The sequence below is a fragment of the Juglans regia genome, chromosome 7, assembly GCF_001411555.2.
Source record: "Juglans regia cultivar Chandler chromosome 7, Walnut 2.0, whole genome shotgun sequence".
NCBI lineage: Eukaryota > Viridiplantae > Streptophyta > Magnoliopsida > Fagales > Juglandaceae > Juglans > Juglans regia.
Window position 1 is genome coordinate 46291598 of NC_049907.1, and position 24726 is coordinate 46316323.

Here is a 24726-nt window from a genome sequence, read left to right on the forward strand (position 1 = left end):
TAAAATCAGAGAGTAAAAATTAAGAGTAATGCTAGAGCTACCGCTAGCTTAGAATATATTTTTTTATGTGTTTTTTTATAATTACTTTTTATAAAAATATTTTTTAATATTTTTAAAATTTTTTTAAAAATAAAATAAATTTAGAATATTATTAAAAAATATTTCCTTAATCATGAAGTAAAAAAAATTATTAAAAAATATTTCCTTAATTACGAAATAAAATAAAAAAATAATTTTTTTTTACTTCATGATTTAAGAAATATTTTTTAATAATATTATAATATTTTTTATTTATTTTTAAATATTTAAAATTATTATAAAAATTTATATAAAAATAATTATAAAAAAAACACGTAAAAAAATACATTATAGAAATTAGAACTAGAACCAACGATGAGTCTGTACTCTAGCGAGAGGTGGCTCGATCATTTTCCAAAAATTAAAATAACGAGTCAGGCCGTCCTTAAATCTGCTTTTTTTTCTTTCTTTATTGCCTTTTTTTTTTTTTTTTGAAATCTTTATTGCTTATTTTATCTCGACAGAATCCTGCTGGAAACGTGGCGAGTAGACATCTGGCAACGTATCACGCACGATACTGTTTTTAACACTTGGGTCATCCTTATCCTATCCCTTTGACAACACCTCCAACTTTCAACGGCCTTGACGGCGATTTCTTTCGTGATGTTAGCCGTTGGATCCTTTTGTCGGCAACGCGTAAATCCTCCCCTTGCTATTTTAGTAACAATCGCAGTACACGCTAATGCAGATAAGAAATAATTGTATAAGTTATAAATAGATAAATTTTATATAATTTTTTTTATAAAATGTAGATTTTATTGTAAAAAAATTATTTTGAATGAGACCCGCATTTTTATAAAAAGAATATAAAAATTTTGTTTATTTAAAATTTATACATAATATTACTTAATCATAATGGTCAACAACGTGATGTTAGTCTCGACGGTCATATCTAATCCTAGCGTACTTCTACCCTTTCCGTTATAAAATGTACTTGTTTTAAAATATGATTATAAAAATAATTGTGTATATATTATTATTTTTTAAGTATAAGTTTAATTATATATATTTTTATGATAAATTCTATTTACAATGCATAAACGTCACATATTTTTTTAAAAAAAATAACTAAATATGAATTTATATAAAAAATTAATTTTTTAATAATAAATTTATTAATTTTTAAATAATATGTAATGTTTGCATAATTTATAATTTATCCAGCATTACTCACTAATCAAAATATTAAATTCAACTGCCTAGAAAATATTGGTAAACAATCTATTACTTTTTTTTTTTTTTGTCTAAGCAAGATTCATTCATTCATAAATAATAGTCTTACTGCCGCAGCCTTCTTTAATTCCATTTAAGGGATCTGTCTGCTGTCCTGGAATGGCGCCACGTATCGGGGAGATTTTGCATGGACTTTCCAGATCACTGTACTGTTGGCTCGGAGGTTGGAGAAGAATAGTAACAAACTCAGAAAAGTCGCAGCCATTGCCCTTGAAAAGCATTCTCTGATGGATTTTTGAATTTTTGGTTGCTTCTCTCTTGTTTTCCTGAGTTTGCTTACCTTTCCATTTAGAACCAGGTTGATGATTAAATTGATTGACGACAGGTTGGTTGTTGACCGAAATGTTATTAATGCTGCTCGTGGGCTCCTTTATTCTGAAAGGCGGTAGAGCCCTAGAGGCATGATAGGAGTTTGAAAAACCGAACGGAGAGTTTCATTCGCTGGCTCATCAATCCTGATAGGTCTTTTTTGGTCTTGTCCTTCAGCCTGCAGTCCTATCCCATACTGAAACTCAGTGTTTCTCCCATGATCTTGAAGGCATGCTTGGTATACATGACCAAGTATACCACAAATGAAGCAAAACTCCGAAAGTCGTTCATACTTGAAGGAAATTACTGCCGGTTTTCGGTTAATTCTTGGTAGGGAGAAACCTTCTGAAATAGGTTTTGATGTATCCATTTCCACCCTAATTCTGAGAAATCTTTTTACTGAAATGGCATGGTGGTCGAACTCCAGAATATTGCCCAGGACTTTTCCAAAATTTTCAGCGTTTTCTTGGGTCATCAGTTCTAAGGGGAGACCGTGGATTTAGATCCAAAAGGCTGAGAAGCGTAGATCAACCTCTTGCAGACTTTGCCCTGGCAACCGTTCCTTTAATAGCAAGTTACCCTTTGAAGTTCTATGGCCTCTGAGTGAGATTTTGTTTTTTTTCCTGAGAGGTAGGGAAAGTGAAGATGAAACTGGGCAATTAAAAGAATAAAGACATCCAAATTAATATTAATAAAACGGCTTAGCAATTAACACGAGTTCAGAACCGGTAAGAAATAAAGTGAAAAAACTAATTGAAAAAAACGTTTCAACCCCACAATGATCAAACATAATTTTTTCTTTAAAATACCAATGATCAAACATAAACTACGGTTTCTAATGCTACCGTAATAGCACTAAAAAAACTATTAAAACTATTAACGGATTAGGAATAAAATCACATTAATGACCCTTCTCAATTTCTAATGCTACCGTAATAGCACTAAAAAAAAAAACGTTACAAAATCTCTATTTATTAAAAAATACCAACACTTAGTTTATGTTTTATATATATTACCGTTTTTAATTCTTATATAAATTGTTTTCATAGCTAAATCTAACATTTTAATTGCAACATATACAGAGTTTATATGTAAAATTAATAGTATTTATGAAAAAAAAATCCAAATTTGAAATTCATTTATTTATTTCTTTTTTTTTTTTTTACATGTTTTTATCACTTCATTAAAGGTATTATTAAAAAAATATCAATTTAACTATTTATTTCAGACCTAAAAGTATCCTACCCTTCTAAATTTATAATTATAGTTTCATCCATATATATACAGAGTTTATATAGTAAAATTAAACTAATAAAATTAATATTTTTTATAAATTAAATCATACCATATAATATTTCCTACCACCAACTCTTCATACAAAAATTCAAGTTAAGAATCATTAAAGGTGGACAGGTATTTTTTGAGTTGAAAGCGTGTGTAAATGGCTGCAGACTGTGTCACTGTAGTGCTGTGTGTGTGGACGGTATGACAAATCTCTTTCCCTTTATGAGCTGCCAACGAACCAGCGCTTCACAAAATGCCACGGTCGTGTGAAAGCGTGTGTAAATGGGTGTAGACTGTAGTGCTGTGTGCGTGGAGGGTATGACAAATCTCTTTTTCCTTGTGAGCTGCCAACGAACCAACGCCTCACAAAATGCCGAGGTGTGTGGTATTAGCATATATGCTAGATAATGGATATCAAAAGGACAAGACACTAAGAGCATTGGCAATGGACTAGCCATTGCCAAGTCTAAAATTTGGCTAAAATCTTACATTTTAGCTATTGTATTAACTTTTGACTATCTAAGTCCACATTGGACTAGCCATTTTAAAGTCAAAATAATATTATTATATTATATATTTTAATAATATTTGACAAATTTTTTTTTTCATATTTTTAAATATACTTCATATATTTTAATAATATTTGATAAAAAAAAATTATACAACAATTCTTGAAACCAACAAATTAATTTTTGCTAACCTTTTTTTTTTGCTATTTATATTTTTATATTGTGTATTAAGCTAATAATGATAGAAAATAAATATACCCTCAATTAGAAACTTTATCATAAAAGAAAAGTAATTTGGCAAGAAAAATTACCAAAAAGGGAAGGAAAGGGAGGGAAATTGAAAAAAAATAATAAAAAACTCATTTGGTCCTTCAATAGTGTATAGCCAAATATAGCTAGGTGGGAAAAATTACTGTAACTCAAAACTAAAATATATAGCTATAGCTAGTTCAATGTAGAAATTTTGTGATAAAAAAAGGTAAAATTTGCACTTAGCTTTGGCAAATTAATTTTAACTATTTATTTCAGACCTAAAAGTATCCTACCCTTCTAAATTTATAATTATAGTTTCATCCATATATATACAGAGTTTATATAGTAAAATTAAACTAATAAAATTAATATTTTTTATAAATTAAATCATACCATATAATATTTCCTACCACCAACTCTTCATACAAAAATTCAAGTTAAGAATCATTAAAGGTGGACAGGTATTTTTTGAGTTGAAAGCGTGTGTAAATGGCTGCAGACTGTGTCACTGTAGTGCTGTGTGTGTGGACGGTATGACAAATCTCTTTCCCTTTATGAGCTGCCAACGAACCAGCGCTTCACAAAATGCCACGGTCGTGTGAAAGCGTGTGTAAATGGGTGTAGACTGTAGTGCTGTGTGCGTGGAGGGTATGACAAATCTCTTTTTCCTTGTGAGCTGCCAACGAACCAACGCCTCACAAAATGCCGAGGTGTGTGGTATTAGCATATATGCTAGATAATGGATATCAAAAGGACAAGACACTAATAATAATGGGAAACAAAGTAACCTTCCAGTCATAATCAAATGAAAAGTTGTACACACTGTATTATTATCTTATTTTTTATTTTATTAAATAAGATATGATATATTTATTATTATTAAATAATTATTATTACATATTTTTTTATTATCTAATAATAATAAATATGATACATATTATTTAATATAATTAAAATAAGATAAAAAAATATAGTGTGTGGCATTATTCAAACAAATAATAGATAGGCTGCATTGTATCATTGCTCTTGTACTATTATGTTGGGGCCCACCAGTAACTTTCGTAATGAATGTTTCTAAATGATCATAATTTCCCCGCCGAAAATAATGTTTAACGATAATAGATTTAATCCAATAAAGGTATTTATTTTATGCTGTACTGCTGTTTAATTTGAATTTTGATTTTTGTTAATGTGCTTGATAAATCACGAGACAAAATGAACCACAAATGGATGAAAAGTTCAATTGTTTGCCAATATTAAGGTCGTTTGATCATACAATATAATTTTATTATAATATAATTTTTATTTTAAAATTTAAAAAAATTAAATTATTTATTATATTTTATATAAAAATTTAAAAAAATTATAATAATTATATGAGATGAGATAGTTTAATTTTATGTAATTAAATCAATTTGAAGTTTGACTTGGGCCTTGGAATCATTTATTTATTATTTCATGTGGTATTAGTATATATGCTAGATAATGGATATCAGATTTTTATTTAATTTGATATTATAATCAAATAATTAATTTTTATTTTTTATATCAATCAATTATTCCATATATAAAGTATTAAAAATATAATAATTAAAAAGGAAAACATGTAAGGAAATAAATGAATATAAAATTTCAAAAGAATACATCCTTTCAAATAGGTCCGCCACCCCGCCCTTCATTAACCCTCTTCCAACTCCACCAACGCCTCACGGGGAGCTGTTTTAGTAGCTTCTTCATTGCTTTCGTGGATCTCTCTCTCTTCTCCTTTTCACATTGGCTCTCAGATTGTTGTATATATTCAGGCCCGTCACCTCCCCACCATTCTCTTGCTCTCTCAGTTTCCATATCTCTTTGAATTCGCGAATCCAAACTCTCTCTACCTTAGTTGTAAACTCATAATTGTTGTAAGATAATCCTATTCTTTATCTTTGATTGATCTACCGTACGACGTCGATCTCCGACCGCTGTAAGTCTCCGATTAAAATATCCCCTAGGGTTCAACGCTTTTAGGTCCTCTGCACTCTGATCCCATGATCACTTCCTTCTATTTCCAAGGCTTATACTCGATATGCTCATCTTCTATTACTAGAGATTATTTTTTCTCTTAATTTTGATTTCTGGTGCACGCATATATGCAGGTGAGAAATGGCGAACATTCTGCTACATGGGACGCTGCACGCTACCATCTTTGAGGTGGACGAAATCCACACGGGCGGTGGCAAGAACATTTTCAGCAAGGTATATATATTTAATTTTCCTTTCATTATTTTTTTCTATACAAGGTTTGTATATAATATATATCATGATCAGCTTGGATCCGAGACAATCATGGCGATTTAACAGCATAACTTCTTCACGACGAGTCTTGTTTTTGTGACTTGTCTTTTGTACTTATTTTTATATCCAAACAGGGTTTAGATCAGTTTAGGTGTTGAGTTGAGATAAGTTTTTTTATGAATAATAATAAATTAAAATGGTAAAATGAGTTTTGTGAGGTCATATAAAATGAATTTATATGTGTTTGGATGTTAAAATGAGTTTATATATATTTATGAAAAATTGAAAAAAGTTATGGGTACTGCGTGTAAAGAAGTGTTGAATTAAAAAAAAATTATAGATCTTATGTGTAAAGAAGTTTTAAATTAAGATGAATTTAATTTGAGAATTAAATATTTAAATTGATCACAATTGAATTCAACTTCCAAAGAGATGTGTTCATCAAGTTTGGGGTTGCTAATGTTTACTAGAATACATAAATGGGGCTACATAAATGGGGCTGTTCATGTGAATTATGAAAACTAAAGCGATTAGTGGATTTGTTTTGGGGGGAAAAAGGTTATAGGAAAATGTTAGTTTCACATTTCATTTTGTCTCACTATTTATATATTTATTTATTTTTAATATTATTTTACTTAATAATTAAAAAAAAGAATTTTTAATTTTTAATTTTTAATGTATTAATGTATTTTTTTAATTTTTAAAAATATTTAAATATATTAAAAAAATAAAAAAAGAAAGTTTTTGCAGGCGGCACGCCCAGCGGTGGGCGGCAGCCTAGACCCAAAGGTTATATTCTCGATGAGCAATGCTACACAACCTCCCAACTTCCACATATCATATTTTTAAAATTTTTTAAAATTTGTTTTGAATTTATTATTTTTAAACTAATTTAATTCTTCTATTTAATACTTATATATTAATTTTTTTATAAAAGAAAAAAAAAATAAAAAATATGATGTATGAAAGATGTATAGATTTTTTAATTCTCGATTATCCCTAACATAACGTGTTGCTCGCATTTATTGGGATTTGCTATTATGGGGATATTTATCAGACAGTAGAGTCCTAGACAGTGGTGGCCAACGACAATCGTGATATTTGTGAGGTGATTTTTGTTAATGATGTTAAAGGATTTCAAGAAATAAAAATATAAAAAATAGCTTTTGCAGTAGAAAGAATGCGATAAATTTCACCACAGTCCAACCTTTTTTTTTTTGAAAAAATAAATACAAACTCAAATATGGAAAAAAAAAAGATTCAAACTTAAGGATAATATGGGAGGCTACTAGATAAATGCTTTCATTTGTGTAAACTTTCTCCTACCTTAAAGCAGACGAAGAAAACGCCATTTATAGGACATAGGGAATACTAATATTTACTTTTTTTTCGAAATAAATGGAATTGGAACTAACAGCTGGTTGCAGAGTTGCCATTTATTTCAAAGTGCATCTATAATTGACATCGGCTTATGATCCGAAAGGCTTATTTGAGTGGTATTTGTTCTGAAGTGATCATAATTACTGGGTTTTCATTCACTTATTGAGGTAGAAAACACTTGGATTTACGTCTTTTTTAACTTGTGCTCTGACTTCTGATTTATAAATCCCATTGCAATTTCATTGTGCCCCCCTCTTCTCCTCTCCTCCCCTCCCCTCCCTTTCAAGGATATATGAAAAATAAATAAACCTACTTTCTTCCCATTAACTTCCCATTAAACCTAGGCATCGGTACGTCATATATTATTTATATTATTTCATTGGTGAAATGATATTTTGTAGATTGCACAAGGCCTTGAAGAGGCGGTTGGTTTTGGCAAAGGAGTTACTAAACTCTATGCAACTATTGATCTAGGAAAAGCAAGAGTTGGGAGGACAAGAATAATAGAAAAGGAGCATAAGAACCCCAGGTGGTACGAGTCTTTTCATATATACTGTGCCCACATGGCTTCAGATGTCGTATTCACTGTCAAAGATGATAATCCTATTGGAGCGACCTTAATTGGAAGAGCATATGTGCCAGTTGAAGAAATATTGGATGGAGAAGAAGTGGATAAATGGGTTGAAATCTTGGATGAGGACAAAAAGCCTATACATGGAAGTTCTAAGATCCATGTGAAGCTACAATATTTTGATGTCACAAAAGACCGTAATTGGTCACGAGGTATCAGAAGTCCTAAATTTCCTGGGGTGCCATACACGTTCTTCACGCAGAGACAAGGTTGTAGGGTTTCTTTGTACCAAGATGCTCACGTACCAGATAAATTTGTTCCTAAAATCCCTCTTGCTGGTGGCACATTTTATGAGCCCCATAGATGTTGGGAAGATGTTTTTGATGCCATTACTAATGCAAAGCACTTGATCTACATTGCTGGATGGTCTGTTTATACTGAAATCTCCCTGGTAAGGGACTCGAGAAGGCCAAAGCCTGGAGGTGACATCATGCTGGGTGAGCTGCTCAAGAAAAAGGCAAATGAAGGTGTTAGGGTTCTTATGCTTGTTTGGGATGACAGGACTTCTGTTGGTTTACTAAAAAAGGATGGACTGATGGCCACGCACGATGAAGAAACAGAACATTACTTCCATGATACTGAGGTGCACTGTGTCTTGTGTCCCCGGAATCCGGATGATGGTGGGAGCATTATTCAGGATTTAGAGATCTCTACCATGTTCACTCATCACCAGAAGATTGTGGTGGTGGACAGTGAGATGCCTTCTGGAGGATCACAGAAGAGGAGAATTGTGAGCTTTGTTGGGGGTATTGATCTTTGTGATGGGAGATATGACACTGCCTTTCATTCACTTTTCAGGACTTTGGACACAGCACATCATGATGATTTTCATCAGCCAAATTTTGAAGGTACTTCAATCAAAAAAGGTGGCCCAAGGGAACCATGGCACGACATACACTCCCGACTTGAAGGACCCATTGCCTGGGATGTCCTATATAATTTTGAGCAGAGGTGGAGAAAGCAGGGTGGTAAAGATTTACTTGTTCAGCTCAGAGATCTTAATCTTGATGGTACTCTTATTACCCCATCTCCGGTTATGTTCCCAGACGACCATGAGACTTGGAATGTGCAGTTGTTTAGATCCATTGATGGTGGGGCTGCTTTTGGCTTCCCAGAGACTCCTGAAGACGCGGCCAGAGCTGGGCTTGTTAGTGGGAAGGATAATATCATTGATAGAAGTATTCAGGATGCTTATATCAATGCCATTCGACGTGCAAAGAAATTCATTTATATCGAAAATCAGTATTTCCTCGGAAGCTCCTTTGCCTGGAGTGCTGATGGTATTAAGCCTGAGGAAATCGGTGCTCTGCATCTGATTCCAAAGGAGCTTTCGCTTAAGATTGTTAGTAAGATTGAAGCAGGGGAGAGGTTCAGAGTCTATATTGTTGTCCCAATGTGGCCGGAGGGTATGCCGGAGAGTGGATCAGTTCAAGCAATATTAGATTGGCAGAAAAGGACAATGGAGATGATGTATAAAGATGTCATTCAGGCTCTCAAAGCCAAGGGTATTGACGAGGATCCTCGGAACTATTTAACATTTTTCTGCCTTGGAAATCGGGAGGTAAAGAAGCATGGAGAATATGAGCCTTCAGAAAAACCAGAACCTGATACAGATTATATCAGAGCCCAGGAGGCCAGGCGCTTCATGATCTATGTACATGCCAAGATGTTGATTGGTAAGACATATATGCCACCAACTTCGAATTTCATTCAATCTCCATAGGACTTATTCATTTTAGATGTAAATAGTTCATATCAAATCATTAAGATAACCCATGAATTTTTTGCAGTTGACGATGAATATATAATAGTTGGATCTGCCAACATAAACCAGAGATCGATGGACGGTTCTAGGGACTCTGAGATAGCAATGGGGGCGTACCAACCATATCATCTGGCAAATAGGCAGCCAGCACGAGGCCAGATCCATGGTTTCCGCATGGCACTGTGGTATGAGCACCTTGGCATGCTTGACGATACTTTCCTTAATCCAGAAAACGAGGAGTGCATCAAGAAAGTGAACCAGATTGCTGAAAAATATTGGGATCAATATGCAAGTGAGACACTTGAACATGATCTACCCGGTCACCTGCTGCGTTACCCCATCGGGATTGCTTCCGAAGGAGAAGTCACAGAGCTACCTGGATTTGAGTTCTTCCCTGACACTAAGGCTCGTGTTCTGGGTGCCAAGTCTGACTACATGCCTCCAATCCTTACCACTTAGTGGTATTAATCACTGTTTGTACGCAGTTGTACGTATTGCTTATGACTGGACCTATATATAGAAAGATGTGGTAATGCTGTAAAGATGTGGTAATGCTGTGTGAGTTTGATGCTGACGAGTGACGAGTATTGTTTGTTTGGCTCATGAGTTCTTTTCCCCTTTTGTTATATTTCGAAAACAAATTCTATCTACTATTTCTGCGCAAAAATGGGTGTTTGATTTTACGACAATTTTACCAAAAACAAAATAAATCATTAATTAACTAACGTTGAAGCTTTAAAACTGTATTACTATTATAAAGTTTTTACACTTAAGTGGTATAATCTAATTTAAAAAATAAATTTTAAAATTTGATAATCAAATCTTGTTATAATAGTAAGATCCCATATTATTATTTTATTATATAAAATAAGACATATTTATTATTATTGAATGATATTTTCTTAAATATTTTTTATCATAATGAAATAGAGTATGATGTATAATAAATAAGAAAATGATTTATACATAATACATTATATAATATTTTACACAATAATATTTTAAATGAGAGATAGTTTTATAAAATATTATATAAAAATATTATATAAAGTATTGTGATACATCATTACTCGTAATAAATAATCCATAATAAATAATGCGAATGGATGTAATGATGAGATTGATAAATCTCTTTCTTGGAGCATTGGCAAATGGCTAGGCTACCAATGCAAGTTTAAATTAAAAGCAAAAGAAAACATCCACATTGGCCTAGCTATACATCCAAAGTTTGACATTTATGCTATAGTGATTCTTCACCCCTCGCTAGACTTGACGAGCTACTGTATACGGACCAAATGAATATTTTATCATTTCGTTGTCTCCCGCTCGTCTTTCCCTCGATTTTTCTCACTCTTCTTCCCGAAACCCTCACATTTCCTCTTTCTTTCTCCCGAAAGTTTTCTCTTCCTTTCTTCTTCGCCCTTCTCTTTCTTTTTCCAGAAACTTCTCTCCGAAACTCCATTTTCTTCTTCTTTTCTTCTCTTCTTCGCCCTTTTCTCTCTCCCGAAACTCCATTAACTTCTTCCATTTTCTTTCTCTCCCGAAACGCCCTTCTCTTCTTTGAATTTTCTTTCTCTCCCAAAAATCCATTCTCTTCTTCGCCCTTTTCTTTCTTCCTCCCGAAACTTAGCAAGTCTTCGCCGCCTTCTCCTCATTGGAAGTGTCGACTGGTGGTAAGTGGATCTGCTCCTCCGACTGTGGAGGGTTCATTAAGTGTGGTTGGTGGGTTGTTTGGTGGTTCTGCTGCTGCTAGTGGCAGTGGAGGTGGTAGCACCTTTTCAGAGTTTTCTGAGACTAAGAATGGAAATGGATTTTCGTCTGAGGAGGAGCTTAGGTCTGACCCAGCTTATCTTTCATACTATTACTCAAATGTGAATCTAAATTCGAGGCTTCCACCTCCTTTGCTTTCAAAGGAGGATTGGAGATTTGCACAAAGGTTGAAAGGGGGGAGTTCAGTCCTAGGTGGGATTGGAGATAGGAGGAAAGGGAATAGAGTCGATGATGGTAGTAGTAGTTCGTTGTTTTCTATGCCCCCGGGGTTTAATGCGAGGAAACTCGAAACTGAGCTTGAGTCAGACAAAGGACATGGCTCTGCAGAGTGGGGTGGTGATGGTCTGATTGGTTTGCCGGGTTTAGGACTTGGGAGCAAACATAAGAGCCTAGCTGAAATCTTTCAGGTGTCTTGCTTTTTTTTGCCTGTATTAAAAACTGTTTAACTGCCTTTGTTGGTGAGATCCTTGTTTTTGTGTAGTATCGAGCTGTTAAAGTATTTTTCACTCTTGGATCATCTGTTGGGAGAAGCCAAAAATGGTTTATGTGATCAACGATATAGCTAATTGAACTGTATCTGACGGGGATGCAAATGTGTGCCACTCATTTTGGTTTGCACCATTCTATGAATCTCTAAATTGTACATTTATCATGGCTACACGTCTCTACTATCAGTTGGAAATTCCAAGTCAGTAGGATCTCTACTGGAAATTGATGTTCTTGTAATTAAGAATCAAGTCATGCAGACTGGTAATGAAAATTAATTAATCATGTCATCTACAACATATGAAGTCAGTTTGATAAACCTAGCTTTAATGAATCTATACTACCAAAATGTCAGTTAGAACAGAGGATTTCGGATTTCTCCTTAGTGACTACCCTCTTATTATGCAAGAGTCAAGATTGTAACCATTAATGTAAGTTGAACTTTTGGATTAGGTGAGGTTGTTTACCAGTTGATGTCCTTGTTTTGGGGGATTTATATGAGAAGTGATTATTATTATTTTGATAAGTAATAATATGAAACGTGACTATTAAAGTGCGAGGCTATGAAATGTAATGGTTGATGAAAGTTCTTAGTCTACATCTTGTTGTTGACTTGAATTCCCGATCTTTGTAACGCCATATTTTCATTTTCACCAGTTTTTGAAACTTGTAGTGCTTTTATATTCCTAGATCGGATAAATATGTGAATATTAGTTGCCTGTTTTAAACTCATGACGTATCCTTTCTTGGTCTTAACTACATATTTGCTTGTATATTAGGTGCCAATATTGAGTTGACTGCCCTTTTGAGTACTTTGGTCCTTGAAATCTGCTTCAAAGGGCCTTGAAATCTGCCAAAAGAATGTATCTTCCTTTGTCTTCTAGGTTATTGTTAATCATTAAATTTTAGTTTGCGTCTCTTTTGATCTCTTGTATTGCTTAAAGTATAGCCTCTCTCTTTTCTGTGATCAATGTTGTAATGTTGTTCAACTCTCTGCTTCATTAGTTTTGTTCTGAAGGCATATGCTTTTTAAATCTAAGGTTCTTGAGCAGCTGTCCTTTGTTTTGCAGGTCTATCTGGCTTATTACTATCATCAAGTTTGGTTGATCATTATTACACTGATGGGCAAGTTCTCATTAGTTTGACTTGTCTACTCTTTTCCCAATAATTGTTTTTTTTTTTTGTCTTGGTGATTTCTAATCTCATAAATGTGCAGGATGACTTGGGGCAAATTACAAGGCGGAGTCTTCCTTAACATCGTATACGCTATTCCAACAGCAACGGGACGCAGGCCTTCTTTGTCCACATCGTCCGTATTCGTTGGTTCTGTTGGACACGTGTATCAAAGTAGGTGCTGCTGAACTACGAAGCTTCCACGTGTGATGAGATTGATGTTGTCATATATTCTATCTGCTGTGAAGTGGACTTTTTATGTGGCTTTCAGTGAGCAATCAGAGTTGAACCTCCGTGTACGTGTACCGACAATAAAAATGAGAAAAATAAAGGGATTTAATTAAAAAAGAATTAAAACATCATCAACGAAGATGTTTTCCTATATTATTGGAAAATTGAGTTAAGAGTGACAAGTGGCAGAGGCCTGATTAATTAGAAGTAGTTGCGCCCGTTCCCACGACTTACCCGGGGCTCATTAATCACAACTTCTACTCAAGTTGACTGCCGACCTCACCCGAAAGACTCCAGATTTTCCCAGCACTGCCACAACACAAATACACCGAACGCTCACCTCCCTCTTTTCCTTCTCACCCGAGAAATCCAGATGCTCACGTCTATTAATTACTCTCTTTTAACAGCATCCCAACTTCTCCTTCAATTCTTTTCACATTATAATGGCCTTCTCCCATTTTCTGAGCGTCTCCTAAGCTTTCCCACTTCTAACTTATAAAGTATCAAACGCGACTTTCTATTTTTCTGTATAGCTCTTCCATATCACAAGGTTTGGTCTTGGCTACCGCCATGGAAAATATATTTCTTGCTTGTTCTTGCTTTTGAGGTTTTGTTCTCGCTATGTCTTCCATATCACAAGGTTTGGTCTTGGCTACCGCCATGGCTATCTCTAGCACAGCCCTGTTTCTTGCTTATTGTAGGCAGAAGTCTTTCCCACCGACCCAGATTTCCGAAAATCAGGATCCCCAGCACCCGGAAAAGCAAATTCTACGTTCTTGCTTATATTCAGGTACGTGGGTGTCCCTTATATTTTTTTTCCCTTTTAATATGGTTTTTTTTTTTTTTTGTCTTTTTCGGATATTTGCTCTGCGCAACCGTCGAACACATCCGATCATTCCGGTTAACAAATAGTTTGTGTGTTTTCTCTTCATTATTGCAGAGGAAAAGAAAAAGGAGAGAAAGAAGAAGAAAGTGCAATTTGCAGAGGATGTGAAGGACCCAAGTGGGAATGGCGACAAATACAGGAAGGAGCAAACGAAACCGAGCAAAGCTGAAATGGATTGCAGAAACAAAATCCGGGGAGTTCGTGGAATGCCAGAGAATCGGATTGCTTTGTACAATGGAATTCTCAAAGACCGTGTGCAAAGAATGCAGTGTTCATATTGATGAGTTGTAAACTTCTTGGATTTTCTGGTATGGCTCTCACAAGAAGAAAAATCTTGGTTTTCTTGTGGTTTGTAAATACTTGGGCTCTGTCCAACTCATCGTTTTTACATTTAAAAAAAAAAAAGAAAAAAAAAAAGAAGAAGAGAAATATTGGGTAAAGTTTTGTTTCCATCCAAATTTATTATTCATTCTATATAGTTTCAGTGGTGGGATTTAATAGTCAGTTTCATTCTAATATTTGCTTGAATTGTGGTTGAAAATAATTTGGTAAAATATTCATAGTAATAATAATAAAAGGATCCTTGATTAACATGATCATTGTAATATAATCTTCAGCCATGTCATTCTTTCATTTTTTTTTAAAAAAATAATAAGAAGAAAAGGCATTGGGTGGCTTCTGGACCACACTCATGCTCGTTCGTATATATTGTATATTAGCTAACTAATATGTTTGATGATTATCCATCTATTGGCTAATATTCAATTATTCATCGAGTTGGGGTTTGTAGTTTTCTTAAAAACCAGAACATTCAGGGTTCAACCCAAGATAAAGACAAGCTTTTGTGGTGGGATAGGTTGTGAAAGACGGGTGTTTTTCGAGTGGATAATTAGAACCGAGTTAAAGACCAATGGCTTATTAGAACTGCAGCAGCTGAGTTGATTGAAAGACCCAACCCATCACAGGAATGAAGTGAAGTTTGAATTAATTGCAAAGGCCGAATTCTTGTGAGTTTTGAGAGTGACACTTTCTTTGGAACCACACAACAAAGAGGTGTTGAGCACTTGAGCCCCCCCTTCAATTATTGAGTCACATACAGTTGTCTGTGAGCTAAGATATCAAACCAGCCCAACAAAAAAAAAAAAAAATTTTGACCAAACCAACTGTTAACAGAAAATAACATCTCTCTGTTTTTATTGATTTGTTGAATTTTTTTTTCCTTTTTTTTTGGGGGGGCTTTATCTTGGTAGGTAGTGGTAGATATTGTGAAAATGGGGTTGCAGATTATCAGTTTTATTTAATGAAATGGTTGAGACTTCACATCCAGTGGTGCAAATTGCAGAGAGTGGCAGACAATATGCAGCTGCAAGCGTTACATCTTGGTGATCTTTAATAACTCTTTTCTTTTGACTCTTACATTGCATATTGGTGCGCATTGCACTAATGCATTATGCATGCTTTGATTTCCTTTTCTCGCCTTTGACAAGAATCTGAAAAGCCCTTTTCCTGCTCATGGAGGCTTTGTATTCTATCAAGCATCTGGACAGACACAAGCATCAAGAATCCCAACAAGTTCTTTTCCCACTCGAAAATAAAAATTTAAGGAGGCAAAATGGTCCTGCAAATGAGATGTATTTGTTTGTTATCTGCCAAAAGAAGGTATTCATTGGTTTAAACGGAAAGGGAGAACGACAAGGTACAACATTTTCTGGGTACGGCTTCTAGCAATTGAATTTAATCTGCGTCATTTTACCTTGCTTTCTCAATCTCCCAATCACATGCCTCAAGCGGGCAAAGGTCGAATCTTCTCGACACAAAGGAGTTGGGGTTTTTAAAGATTTGACTGCTGACTTCGTTTACTTTAATTTGAGTTTTTTTTTGGGGGGGGGGGGGGGTTTTTTCCTTTTTTTTAAAGAAGAGGATGATACCCTAATTTTACTAAAAACTTTTATTTATGATGGAAGAAAACCGTGATTATATCTATTGATACTTGGGGTACAAATAATTAAGGAAATCCAAACATAGGCATAAAAAAAACCTAAAACTCCCAACCACAATGCAATATACCCAAAAAGAAAGAACTAACCAAATATAAAAAACCAATCTAAAAACTTGCAAGCAAACAAAGAAAAGAAACCGCATGCATATAAAGTAAATAAACAAATAAATCAAATGCAGCTTAATAGGAAAACACTACGAGATCTGTAAATAAGGAAGATCAATTTCATCCATGCGTAGAAGACCTCTTAAATTGTTGTGTAGTTTATCTCTATCACCTGTCCAATCTAGATTTAATCTCTCAGCTCCACTCTTGGCAAGAAGATCAGCTACCGCATTACTTTCTCAAAAAATATGTTTCGCTCGGTACTCCGTAGAAGCAAAATAAACATGTAGCTTATTCCAAAAATTCCACATATACCATATATTACAGTCACCCATAGTGATCCAATTCATAATAATTTGGGGGTTAGTCTCAATTTCTACCCAGTTAAAAAGAAGTTGATATCACCTCCGAAACCCTTCCAGCAAAATCTGTATTTCAGCAAAATTATTAGAGTCCTAACTCAAGAAAACAAAATAAGCAGCATACAAAGTACCATTATCAACACGAATAACATCCCCTGCTCTTGACTGTCCAGGATTACCAAAACTACTCCCATCCATATTAAGTTTGACCCAGCCCATCGGGATCTCCAACCGATCTAAAATAGTAACATCCTGATTAGGTAACCTCAAAACTTTAATGATCATATGCATAATCTGACGAAACCATAATTTGATAAAATGCCAAACAGACTCAACCGTGTCAACCTTATCTTCAAACATTGCTTTGCAAAGCCTCTCCCAAAACTTCCAAGAAACTATATATGGGAGAAGACCAAAACAGTCCGTAATTGAGAAGACTTACCAGCACGACGAAACCAAAAATTAATTTGCTTATGCAAAGTTCAAAAATTACTCATATGCACACCTAATTGAGTCGCAGCCAGACGCCAAATTTGATTAGCAAAATCATCAGTACAAAGCACATGATTAAGATCTTCAAAATGACCTATGGCACAACAATTACAATTAGAAATCATAGGGATGTGGACCATTTTAATCTTATCATCAATACTCAAACAGTTATTAGAAACTTTCTATATCATAATAGAAATTTTCTTAGAAATGTTATTGTGCCAAATCCACTGAACCAAAGGTAAAGGCGGCGCTCGAACTCTAATACAATCTCATGCACTTTTCGCAGTAAACTAACCATGAGTATCCTTCAACCAAACTAAAACACCATGCCCCTCCTTACGACTAGCCTATAATTGAACCAGATCAGCTGTTTTTTGATGACCCACTAGGCATTCCAAAAGAGAAGTATCTCACGCATTTTCAATGTGACACTCTTTAATTTTAAGCAAAATATTCTCAATCACTGGATAATGACCATTCAAAGGGCCCCTTTCTCCCAATTCTCAAACCAGAAATAAATATCACCCTTTCTCACGATCCACCTAGAGCTAGGGGTGGGCAGCGGGGCCCCGCCCCCGCTGCCCCGGCCCGGTTCCGCCCCGCACCCGTGCGGCGGGGCGGACCACCCCGTCAGCCAGATGCGGGGCGGGGTCACCCGCCCCGCATCTGGGGCTCTATCCGGGGGCGGGTGCGGGATGGGGGTCACACCCGCCCCGCATCCATATATATATAAAAACCCAGGCATGAAACGACGTCGTTTCATGCCTGGGTTAATTAGCCCCCCCCCGATTCCCTCCCTCGGCCTCGCTCACTCTCAGACCCTCACTTCTCTCATCTCTGTCTCTCCGCCGCTCAACCCTCCCTCTCTCTAAGTCTGAGTTTCCGGCGCCGCACCCAGCTACCAGCGGTGGCTTCAACGTCGCCGTGCGCATCCGCCCATCCGGTCCGTTTCTCTGCATCTCACCGAAGATCCGAATCCCGAAAGGTAAGAAACGACGAAACCCATTTTATTTTGTTGTGATTTATATTTTTAATGGAGATTGGAGGAAGGATGGGGTTTATCGGAGATGGAGGATGGGATTTTTGTGAATTGTGTGCTGTGGAGCTTAGATTGTGCATGTGTTTTGGTTTGAAATTTGAATGAGTCCGTGAAATGCATGTGAATTGTGTTTGATTTCTCATTTCTGTAATTATTTCGGTTTGGAATCTTTGGATTGAAATTAATTGTGTAATTAATTTGGATTGAAACCCCTAATTTAATTTAGGGCTCAAATCCGAAACCCTAAATTAATTTAGGGGTTTCAAAGATTGAAACCCCTAAATTAATTTAGGGCTCAAATCCGAAACCCTAAATTAATTTAGGGCTTTCAAAGGAGAAAAATCAGTAGAGAGCAAGCATGATTTGGAATTAATTCCGAAAAGTCTCATGCTATACTTTCATTCTTTGAGTTAAATCATACTTATCTAAAAAATTTAAACTCCAAAAAATCTAAACTCTTAGGAGATGATAAATTCATCGTTGGCATGTGGGGTCAAATATATAGCATCCAAAGCCTCGTATTAGCTAGAAAATGAATTTGATATTTTCAATGGGAGGTAAATGAGTTTTAGGCCCCATTTCACAATTTCTTTTGCATATCCATTATGCTATGAAGCCTATGATAATTTGGATTTTCTGCTGCTTCTTGAAAATCATATCCAATATTAGTAGTAACAATTGTTGTTGTTATTATGGAATGATCTCTGTGTGTGTGTGTACACATTTGAAGACATGCAGTCTTCTTGCGAAGCTGGGTGCACATGCATATTGGTTAAGTGGCACCCCTTTTTATGTCAACTTGTATGTATATATATATATATATAAATAGTTGGATAGTATATACAACTAATAAGCAAATAATTGTTTATATATAATTGTATGTAGCTAGAAGGTGTCAAATTGGATTCAATACCTCCTTTGTGAGGACTTGCTTTCATTATATAGGCACTGCCGTGCATGTTACAAGGCTATATTATTTTTTTATTTCTCATTTCTTTGTTAATATTTTATAATTTGTTGGATGTGGACTTTTCCACCTTACTTAAATAAAGGAAACATCCATATTTTCTTGCCTCATATAGTGTATTTGTTAATATACTTTATTAACAACATATAGTGTATTTGTTGTTAATATACTTTATTACATTTTATAACCAAAGTACACTATATATATATGTGAATGTAAAGTGATAGTGTGATACTTTTTGTTATTCTACTTTTATTTTATGTTCATTATATAGTTATGTTTTCTATTATTTCAGATTTCTTGTTTGCTTTAGTTCATGGATATTCCAGCGGATTCGAGTGCGAGCTCTCCTTTTCAGGCCGAGGGCACCCCTACCCCTACACCTACACCTACACCTACCCCTCCTACTCATACCCCTACCCCTAGCCCTACGGCACCTTGCCCCGCCCCCAAGCCCAGCAAGAAACCTGCTTCAATAGTTTGGACTCATTTCACCAAATTAGAGGGTGGTGACTCAAGTAACCCCCAAGCCAAGTGTAACCATTGTGGCAAAATTTATGGACGCCACTATAGGAAACATGGCACCTCTCAATTAAAGGTGCACTTAGAAGAGCAATGCAAAAAAAGTCCAATATTAAGATCATTACAAGATAAAAGCCAATCTAGGCTAGAAGTTGGACTTCAAAAAATGGCGGATGGGACTAGTGGGGGTGCAAGTTTGAGGGGGTATACTAAGTATGATCCCGATGAGTGTAGAAGACATCTAGCTCGTATGGTCATAATGGACGAGCTACCTTTTCAAATTGTAGACGGGAAAGGGTTCCAGGCGTATTCTCACTACTTGGAACCAAGGTTTAATATTCCCTCTCGCCACACGGTGGCAAAGGATGTAAAAAAGCATTTTTACATTGAAAAGGAGAAGTTGAAGGGTCAATTGGCAGATCAATTTGTTTGTCTCACCACTGACACTTGGACATCGATCCAAAATTTTAATTATATGTCTTTGACTGTGCATTTTATTGATTGCCATTGGACATTACATAAGAAAATCATAAAATTTTGTAAAATCACCGATCATAAGGGTGAGACAGTTGGGAAGGCCTTGGAGGCTTCAATAAAAGAGTGGGGTTTGAGCCGAGTTGTTACAGTCACAGTCGATAATGCCTCGTCTAACGATGTTGCATTAGGACATTTGGAACTTATCTTAGAGAGGCAAATAAGACACTTATGGGTGGTGAGTGTCTGCATGTGAGATGTGCAGCACATATTCTGAATTTGATTGTCAGTGATGGTTTGAGAGATCTTCATGACTCGATTGCTCGAGTTAGGACTGCTGTGAGATGGGTGAGATTTTCTCCTTCAAGGTTGGAGAAATTCAAGGTTGCTGCGAGATCTGCGGGTCTAACATCTAAGAAGGGTCTTTGTACTGATATGCCTACACGATGGAACTCAACATTTCTGATGTTAGAGGCGGCCCAAGAATATAGGCTGGCATTTGCATTATTGGGTGATGAAGACATCCAATATGTAAAATATTTTGATGATCACGGGGGATTGGGGAAACCCGTAGCTGATGATTGGGAAGTTGTAACTATTTTTGTAGACTTTTTGAGGCTTTTTTACGATATCACCACGAGGCTATCTGGAACTTTGTACCCTACATCCAATGTTGTATGCCAGCAAATATGTAGGGTAAAAGAAGAATTAGATGACATGGTCGCGGGTGGTCACATTAGGCTGCGGGAGATGGCATTGATTATGAGGTCAAAGTACGACAAGTATTGGGGAGATTTAACTAGGGCTAATATTTTGTTATATGTAGCTGTCGTATTTGACCCGAGGTATAAGTTGGATGGCATGATATTTGGATTGGGCCTTGCGTACGGGCAAGTATGGGCGGAGCTTATTGCAACAAGGGTTCGGGAAACCCTTACTAGATTATTTGATGAGTTTTCCACCTTGCGGGGTGGTAATATTGCGGCACCTACATCTACCCCCTCAGCCTCAGGCTCACAGTTTCCTGAAGTCGAGAGTGGGAAAAGGCGTAGATTGGAGTGGGGTGAGAGGTATGAGCAGGCCCCCTTCCTCCGGACTTCTGTAGAGGCTCAGTCAGAGATAGACAGATACTTAGCAGCAGAGATGCTACCATTTTCACGAGATTTCGATATATTAAGTTGGTGGAAGGTGAATGCTGTGAAGTATCCCATCCTTGGAGAGATAGCCCGCTCACTTTTGGCCATCCCTGTTAGCACAGTAGCCTCAGAGTCGGCCTTTAGCACCGGAGGACGTGTATTAGATTCATTTCGGAGTTCATTAGCTCCTGCCACTGTGGAGGCTTTGATTTGCACCCAGAATTGGATCAAGGGAACTCCAATTCATGTTCCGGATGTTCTTGAGTATGAGGAGGCCGACGTCGAGGAGGAGGGTGATGATCAATCTGGATCTGGTATTTATTCTAATTTCTTATTTTCATTTATTTATTTTCATTTAATTGGTATTCATTAATTTCATTTCAAATTTAATACTTATAGTGATACATGAGACGGCGTCTACGGCTACCTCCGATGCAGTATGACTTTTGTATTGGACTCACCATTGCCATGGTTTGCATAATTTCTTCCCTAATTGTTTGTTTATAACTTTTTAATTCTAATTTGTTTTATTTTTAACTTATTAATATTTCAGGTTTTTTGACTTATTAACTTTTATTTTTAACTTATTGATTTTCAGTCTCGCAGCAGTCGCTCAGTGAACTCACAACTACGGCTCCACCCCTAAAATTAATTTTCTTAATTTACAATTATTGTAATGTTGCTACAATAGTTAATTATACAATTTGTAATATTTATTTTTTTTAGAAGAGTTTGTAATAGTGTAATAGTTTATTAGTTCTCTTAATTTGTATAATTGTAAACTATTTATTGTAGCATAGTGTCTTATTGCCTTAGTGATGAATATTACTTAATTATTTAATAGTTAAAACTTAATATCTACTTATCAAAAAAAAATATTTCTTTTCTGTTTTTAATTTTATATTTTTTTTAATATAAATAATGTGGCCCAAAACGAATTCTGGGCCCAAAGGGGCCCAAAAACTGATTCTGGGCCATTTATGGCCCAGAAAAAAGTACTGGGCCGGAGGCCCAGTACTCAGTACGGGGGTGCGGACGGGTGGGGGTCCACCCCCGCACCCCGGGCAGCGGACGGGGGACCCCGCCCCCGCCCATGCGGGGGAGGGGTCCGGGGGAAAAAATCCCCCCCCCGCATATGCGGGGGCGGGTGGCGGGGGAGGGGTGGCCCCGCCCCGTAGGGGGCGGGTATCACCCCTACCTAGAGCTATTCAAAACATCTGGAATAGTATGAACATTAAACTTTCATAACCGAGTACCCTTATTAGGTACCAAGAGGGGTAAGTGATTACCCCTAGCATACTTTCCTCTAAAGAAATCTACCCATAAAAAATGACCTTTAATGAGACGCCAGACAAGCTTTAAATGCAAAGGTCGTTGAATCTTTCCAAAATCCTGAAACCCGAACCCCCCTTCATCAGTAGGATGATAGATATTTTTCCAAACCACTCATTTTCTCTTACCTTTTCCATCAGACTCACCCCAGAAGAATGAACTCAAGATCCTATTAAGCGCCATGAGCACAACCTTAGGGACATATAAGATAGCAAGAATATGAGTGGCCATACTGGACAACACATGCCTCAACAAAATAGTTCTACCACCAACTGAAAGCATTTTCATTTTCCATTCCGCTATTTTGTTTTTAACTTTCCAGAGTAACTTACCAAATCATAGGCCTTTAGTCTACCAACCACAATAAGCACACCCAAATATTTAAAAGAGAAAAAACCTCCAGTAAAACCAGTAATGTGAAGTAAGAAATTTTTCTTGAAAATTGGATTTTTTCTTTTTTTAAAAGTAAATAGCACTTTTATCCTTATTAAGGACTTGACTTGTCCTATTTTCATGTAGAGTCAAAGCTTGCATCAAACCTCTCATAGATTTCTTACTCCCATTAGCAAATATAACTATATCAACATACATAAAATGGGAAATAAGAGGGGTACCTCTTGCTTGAGAAAATTGCCCAATTTTACCATTCCAAAGGATTTCTTGAAGAGACGAAAAAACACATCTTGCATACTAATGAACATATATAGTGAAAGAGAATCACCTTGCTTCAACTCATGTTCGCCTTTAAAGAACATTAAAGGAGTGTCATTCATCATGATAGAATACTAAGGCGTAGCAATACATATCCTAATCAGATTACAAACTTGCGAAGAGAAACCAACAGAAGCCAAGACATGAAGAAGAAAATTTCAGTCAACTCTGTCATAAGCCTTAGACATATTAAGCTTGACTAAAACATTACCCCATTTGAATTGTTATGAATAGAATGGATCATCTCTTGGGTTAAGCTAATATTCTCGAAAATACTACGACCAGGGATGAATGCCCTTGCTTTTGATAAATTATCTTAGAGAGCAAGTTCGTCAAATGATTCACAATAATCTTAGCACAAATCTTATAAATCACCGAATAAAGACTAATATGCCTGAATTTATCAAAAGTAGAGGGCTTGTCCACTTTAGGAATCATAACAATAAAAGAAGCAACATAGAATCTAAGAATAGAATGAGTGTGGAAAAACTTATAAATAGCTTCCAATAAATCCTCCTTACCAATTGGGCTCTATTATTTAGGCTGTGGATATATTTTTTGCTGTGAAATTTGGATCCTAGACTCACTAATAATGCTAGATATAATCGATTATGCAAGCGTCGTGCACTCTTTTTAAAAAAGAGTAAGATTTACTATTAAAAAATTAATTTTTTCATATGAGTTTTATATTTACTCATTTTTTCAAAAAAGTGAGCGCGAGACACTTGTGCACTCTATAACTGCAAATATCATTTATCATGACTAATTTATCTTATTTTGACAATTAAGAATTTAGTGATTTTTCAAGGCAATAAATTTTAATTTAAAATAATGCTAGATACAGTCGTGAGTTATGCAATCGCCGCACATTTCTTTTGAAAAAAAGTGAGGTCCACCTTTAAAAAATTAATTTTTCTCGTATGGGTCCTATTTATACTTACTTTTTCAAAAAAAATACGTAGCGCTTATACTCTGAGTGTAAAACATAATTTCTCTTATATGAATCCAGTGCGTCTTCATAGGAGAAAAAAAGTTGTGATTTAGAGTCACAAGTAGGGGTTAAAAAAATATATATGTATATATTTTAAAACAGGTTGAACCGGACCGGTTCAGTACCGATTTTAATATTTTAAACACTGGTTTAAACCGAACTGGATCGGTATATGTATTTATAATTTTTTATATTATATATAATTTTTATATATTATATGTTAAATTGCTAATTAATATACATGAAATTCTAATCTTATTATTCAAATTTATTAATCTTATAACATAAAATTAATATAACATGTGACATAACATAAAATTAATCTTATA

General features: G+C 35.5%; 2 protein-coding genes across 2 annotated transcripts; both read left to right on the forward strand.

Annotated features, from left to right (window-relative positions):
• The first annotated feature begins 5371 nt into the window (after nt 1-5371).
• On the forward strand, nt 5372-10368 carry LOC109013124 (phospholipase D alpha 1-like). Its single transcript, XM_018995105.2, has 4 exons — nt 5372-5631; nt 5804-5903; nt 7724-9629; nt 9744-10368. The coding sequence occupies exons 2-4, from the start codon at nt 5811-5813 to the stop codon at nt 10175-10177; spliced, it is 2433 nt and encodes an 810-aa protein (XP_018850650.1). The 5' UTR covers nt 5372-5631; nt 5804-5810; the 3' UTR covers nt 10178-10368.
• Nucleotides 10369-13598: 3230 nt separating this feature from the next.
• On the forward strand, nt 13599-14668 carry LOC109013126. The gene is made up of 2 exons (XM_018995109.2): nt 13599-14168; nt 14319-14668. The coding sequence occupies exons 1-2, from the start codon at nt 14000-14002 to the stop codon at nt 14543-14545; spliced, it is 396 nt and encodes a 131-aa protein (XP_018850654.1). The 5' UTR covers nt 13599-13999; the 3' UTR covers nt 14546-14668.
• Nucleotides 14669-24726: the final 10058 nt, after the last annotated feature.

What these genes read in the sequence shown, in the direction of transcription:
- LOC109013124 (XM_018995105.2), top strand. Translation starts at nt 5,811, where the DNA reads ATGGCGAACATTCTGCTACATGGGACGCTGCACGCTACCATCTTTGAG. An exon ending in GCAAGAACATTTTCAGCAAG is followed by an intron (nt 5,904 to 7,723) that starts GTATATATATTT and finishes GATATTTTGTAG; the next exon opens with ATTGCACAAGGCCTTGAAGA. An exon ending in ACATGCCAAGATGTTGATTG is followed by an intron (nt 9,630 to 9,743) that starts GTAAGACATATA and finishes AATTTTTTGCAG; the next exon opens with TTGACGATGAATATATAATA.
- LOC109013126 (XM_018995109.2), top strand. Translation starts at nt 14,000, where the DNA reads ATGTCTTCCATATCACAAGGTTTGGTCTTGGCTACCGCCATGGCTATC. An exon ending in ACGTTCTTGCTTATATTCAG is followed by an intron (nt 14,169 to 14,318) that starts GTACGTGGGTGT and finishes TCATTATTGCAG; the next exon opens with AGGAAAAGAAAAAGGAGAGA.